The sequence below is a fragment of the Ceratosolen solmsi genome, unplaced genomic scaffold (genome assembly GCF_000503995.2).
Source record: "Ceratosolen solmsi marchali unplaced genomic scaffold, CerSol_1.0 scaffold47, whole genome shotgun sequence".
In the NCBI taxonomy this organism is placed as follows: Eukaryota; Metazoa; Arthropoda; class Insecta; order Hymenoptera; family Agaonidae; genus Ceratosolen; species Ceratosolen solmsi.
Window position 1 is genome coordinate 10845773 of NW_011948419.1, and position 6038 is coordinate 10851810.

Here is a 6038-nt window from a genome sequence, read left to right on the forward strand (position 1 = left end):
AGATGAAAATGAAGAACTTTGTGGAATTAATGAATGCTTAATAAATAATGGTGGATGCTCTCAAAAATGTATCGATTTACCAATTGGTTACAGATGCGATTGTAATTTTGGATATAGTCTTGTAGATAATATAACATGTAATGGTAAAGTATTAATAAATAATATAAAATTATTTATTCATTATTTTATGAATTAAATATAAGTTAAATTTCAGTTAATACTGTTAATTAAAATTATAATATATAAAATGCTTAGCTATGTATTATTAGGTTTAATGGAATCTTATTGCTTATATTGCATGACCTACTGAACTTTCTATTACTTACTGAAGAATTTTCCAAAACTATAATATACAATTTTATACATAATAAAAGTTATTATTTTCAAAAATTTATTCGTAAAAAAATGTAAAAACTAATTTTTTATATATAATTATCTATGAAATATTTGAACCTTTAGTTTTTAGCGTTTACTTTGATTTTACTGTTGAATGAAGTTATAAATATAATCGATTCCATTCAAATAAAATATATAGAAATATATGAAATTTAAGTAAGCTCAAGGGATGATAAAAATGAAGAAACAACGTATAACAATTTCATTAAATATCTATATCACTACTAATATGTTCAAAATATATAACTTTTTTTTTTATTTTAATAAATTTATTATTTTATTTATTCTTTGAACTTATTTTATTTGAATGTAGCGTTTTAAGTATGTTCAGGATTGACGCACCTAACAATAAAATTTTATTCCATGAAATCCTCGGTAAACGTTAAAGCCTTTGCCTAAAAGAGCCTTACAACTTATCCGCATAGCAACTAAAGAAGATTCTCGAATCGACTAAAGCTCACTTTTCGAGGGTGACAGAATTTCCTAGAATTGTAAACACTAAATCTACGCAACCATATATAAAGAGCAGCGTACATCGAAACAAATTATTCTTTTTGAGTAAGTCATAGTGAAATAGTGTAAGTCATAACAGTTAAAAGTTCTACACGTCTGTCTACGGGAATCCGTGCAAGGTATACTCATTTGTTTAAATTATTATTATTTGCTAGCCGGCTATCAGTGCGCCCTCCGCAACGGGACTCTTGTTAGACCACATTGAGGGCGTCGGTATAATCTGGCACCAACAGCAATCTATTTATCATTTATTGTTATTACGACATCTTGCCGACATTATTGCTCAGGCCTCTGCATCTTGATTCTTAGGCGCATAAAGTATAAACAGACCAGTCTTGCCCTGCACTTTTTCTGACAATTATCAGAATTACTACAAGATCATCGAATGATCTATTGTAACACAACCTTAAATAGAAGTCACTAAAAACTAATTGCGTTCTACCGAATTTATGCATTAACCTCTCACTTATCCCCCCCCCCCTTTTCTACCATTACGCCGGTGGTACGATTTAATCTAACCACCTTGGTCTTCTAACCATCCGGGTGGCTAGAGTTCCAAACAAATAGATATATCGTATTTTGTAATATAAATATTTATAAAATAAATATTTTTCATTCTTAATGTATGCTAATACTTATAAATAATATATATAAAGATAGAGATTTTAATATATAAAAAATATGCAGTTTTATTACTAATAATTTAAAACGTACATTTATATTTTATAGATATAAACGAATGTTTAAATCCAGGGTCTTGTTCTCAATTTTGTACAAATGTAATTGGTGGATTTAAATGCAGCTGTGCTTCCGGTTATTTAAGAGATCCAAGAAATAGAACTCGATGTAAAGCTGCAGAGGGACATGCTAGTCTTTTATTTGCTAGACGACACGACATTAGAAAAGTTGCTCTTGATCGAAACGAAATGACAGCCCTTGTAAATGGAACAAAAATGGCTACAGCTCTTGATTTTGTTTTCCGTACAGGAATGATATTTTGGAGTGACGTTAGCGAAAAAAAAATTTATAAGTAAGTTTATTATAAATTAAATTTGTAATATAAGAAAAACGAAATGGTTAAAAAATTAATTATTAAAATTAATAATTAAAATGTATTTATTCAGAATTATGGATATATATATATATATATATATATATATATATATATTGTGTGATAATATATAAAAATTTATTGGTCAATTAATAAAGTACTACGATTATTGCTCGAATTGTATAATTTAAATCTTTATTATTACTTATTTATTTTTTTTTAATATATTAGGTTGTATTAATATGCGCAAAAGTAGCAATCCAAATAGTATCTATCACAAACTAGGATTAGATAGATGTATATAAAATATTTTAAGTATGCAAGGCTCATAAAAACAGCTACATTTATATATTTCTAATTAGTTGTAATTATATAAAGGAACAATTTAAAGTAATCTGTATCATTTGTTCACGAAGAGTGTGACCACAACTGTTAAAACTATATTTATTTCTAAACTAATTCTGGCCCATTTGAAATTCGTATTTTAATACCTATACAGAGATTGTTCGATTTTAAAGGGTTAGTTTATGGCTCGAACTGCTAATTCAATAGTTCAGTGGATTAGTCCCTCGGTAGGATAACTTCAAAGGAAATAATAAGTGATAAGGCTGAAAAATATCGTATTTAGTAAAACAAGTTTATTATTGTAAATGATTATAATAATATTGCACTTGGATGTAGAGGGAAATAAATCTATTAGATATAATTCTATTCTTAAATTATTGTAGATGCTATGGATTTACTGTGTCTTGAAGTTGAGGTAATGCTGATGTTGTAAATATCAGCTGATGCAGTCGGTCAATCATGCTTGTGAGGCAGCATGGGACGATGGTGTTTGAATCAAGTATGCTTGGTATATGAATAACTATACTTGATATGATGTAAGATGTTTAATGGAATTTATTAAGTAATCAATCGTGTCTTTAATTATGTAAGGGGAGCTGTAGACGAGCTAGTCACACGTGAGAATGATTAATGATCGGATTTCTAACTCTTGAAGGATGTAATAATCTGTATTTATAGTCTATTGGTCGATCTGTTGTGTCCTTTGTGACAATGTGCTTTAAGGCATGGCAACTCTTGCGCCAGATGTTGATGGCCTGTACGGTTCCGAAGTGCTCTTCGGAAAAGCGTAAGTTTGCCCGATCGACTCTTATGGGCCTGAACGGTTCCAAAGTGTTCTTTGGAAGAGCCTAAGTTTGCCCGACTTATTGTGTGCGAGGTGTGATTAACTGATTAATTAATATAAAAAGATGTACCTTGTAAAATGCAGGAAAGGTGTTTTACTGCTGTGTGAGTGATGCCCCTTTTGATTACTGTTCCATTCGCTTCACTGTGATCACTATTTAAACTGCCGACTTCTTATTCTTATGCACGCGTGTATTCTTAACTATGTTGATGAATATGTGTGGCCACGTGTCGTCTTCACAGTACACTAAAACACTGAGCGGCAATTACACTTGAGTGAGCGCGAAGTGATATTACAATGAGCGTATGAGCCTTTTGAATACGCGCACGAACTGAAGACTTGATCGTTCCGTGGCGGCTCTGCTGAAAATACCGACCGTTCCATGGAGGTCCTGCTGAGGGCAGATCGAGACCCGTGTGCCATGGCTTCTACTGGGAAATGATTGAATCGGTTCACTATGATCGGTTACTGCGGTCGGGTCACGGCAAGATGTTAGCCGCAAGCGCAGTTGAGCGAGGGTGGTACGGCAAGAGATGATTTTTAGCGAGAGGTATCTTCAGCAAGAGAGCGAGGCGCGCCGCGTGCGTCCCTTATATAGCTACGCGGCGGCTCACTTAGCTGGCAATAAAGCATAGTCGTTGTTGCACTAATTCTTACACGAGGCGTCGAAGGAAAAATCTAGAACCTTCGAGAAAGTTCGACGAGAAAAAGTACGAGTAATACCCTTGGGTGATGTTATAGTATATTATATTTCGGGTCGTAAACTTGCTTGGTCTTGCTGAGTTTTGTTTGTAAACATTCGCTCGAATGTGCGTCCCGGTCTGCACGTGCGTGCCAGTCTAGGCGCACATGCAGTACGCCAGACAGCGCGTATGACCTTTCTTTTGTTTGAAATTCATGGGACTGCATCAATCCCGAACAGAGATCATTATAGTTACTAATGGCGACAGCACAACCGATGACTAATAATGTTAATATTAATATATTGAAATTATTAATAATTAAATTCAACTTAATACATTTTATATTAAATTTATATTAAATTTAATAAAACAATTAAATTTTATACAGAATTATTTGATATGTCTACAGTATACTTATTTATTTAAATTACTTTAATTAATTAAATTACTATTTTAATGCTTATACACATAATTGTTATCACACTAACTAGAAATAAGAAGAACAGTTTTATTAAAGAATGAATACAAGTTTTCGTATATTTACACTATATTGACTATACTTAAGGAAAAATATTAATTTTTAATTCAGCAAAGTCAATGATCATATTGCATTCATATGAACTCGGTTTAATAAATATTAAGATAGCATAGATAAATAAATATTTTTTTCATATCGTATTTTGAATAAAATAATTGTTTGTATTGGATTATATCGATATTATTAAGTAATATTAAATATTAAACAGTAAATTTTAATTAGTTATGTAAAACCTTTATATTTTAGAGCTCCAATTGATGAAGGTAATGATAGAACATCAATTATTCATAAAGGTCTAACAATATCGGATGGCCTAGCAGTGGATTGGATATATAATCATATTTATTGGACAGATGCAGAGAAAAATACAATTGAACTTTCAAACTTGGATGGGAATATGCGAAAAACACTAATAACAGATCATATTAAAAAACCAAGAGCTATAGCGTTAAATCCTTTAGACGGTTGGATGTTTTGGACTGACTGGAGTACAGAAGCTCGCATTGAAAAGGCAGGAATGGATGGATCGCATAGAACTGTAATACTTTCAATTATATAACAATAACATTAAATATATTCTACATTTTCAAAGATATATTAAGAACTACGATTACAGCAAAATTAAATAAATATATTTATTTTAAATTGTTACACACTCCTTTTGGAATGTGATAGCTTATTTCTGATCCACTTACATAATAAACTTGCATTTTCACTTTGTTCGGAAAATAATCCCACAATTTGACTCGTCAGCCAAACGTGCAATAATTAACTTAGAACGATAAAACCCACTAGATGTTCTGTGGGGTTGCCGGGCAAGTAAGGGTAAATGCACTGACTAATAATTAACACATGTCTTTATTATTTCTATTTATTTGAATTGATTTACAAAAGGGTGAATTACAGACGAACTTTATATTTCTTGATAATCTTGTGGTGTTGAAATATATTTACTATGAATGAAGCAGGTTATAATCTATTGAATATTATCACTAAGAGGTTATCGTGATTGTAGTGCTCTGATCGAACACTGGAATGCTATTGTGTTTATCTTAACACGTGTGTAGTTGCCTCTAAATATCGGTCGTAAGAAAGCCGAAATGCAGGTTATGCGAAGCTGTGCGCCATCTGTGGCGGGAACAACTTGTAGTTGAGGGGATTGAGAAGCCAATGTGGCTTTTATAGCTGGTCTTGTTTAAGAGTATGTTCGGGAAGCTTCCGTAGTTGGACTTTAGCCGTCCGTCTTCTACATAAGCCGAGAAATCAAGAATGAGTACTAGCTGTAAGGACTTACTTGCAGTGTATCGTGATTTTCCAGTCTCTCTTCGGTCTCTCTCAATCAAGCGTAACTGCCGGTCAGTGCATAGTATACTGTAAAGACGCCGCGTGGCCATATTTTTGGCAGCATAGTAAAGAGTACCCGCGTGTATAGAAAAGATAATCGGCAGTTTTTTAATAAGTGATTACAGTGAAGCCAATGGAATTGTAATCAAAGGGAACATTGCATACACAGCATCGAATACATCTAACCTGCAGTTCACCAGGTACATCTTTATATTAATAAATAAACAAGTCACATCTCGCGCTATTGTCGATCGGGCACACTTACGCTCTCTCGACCTAACCGCTCGATATCGTACAGGCCCGCTAGCACAAACAGGGCACACT

The 6038-nt window shown here is 32.7% G+C and overlaps 1 protein-coding gene across 1 annotated transcript in view; it reads left to right on the forward strand.

Annotated features, from left to right (window-relative positions):
* The window catches only part of LOC105360748 (low-density lipoprotein receptor-like), a 36723-nt gene that overhangs the window by 17202 nt on the left and 13483 nt on the right, over positions 1-6038 (forward strand). The window contains 3 exon segments of the mRNA XM_011497746.1: positions 1-143; positions 1639-1939; positions 4617-4908. The exon segment at positions 1-143 is cut by the window's left edge and continues 18 nt beyond it. Coding sequence (XP_011496048.1) covers positions 1-143; positions 1639-1939; positions 4617-4908 — 736 coding nt within the window.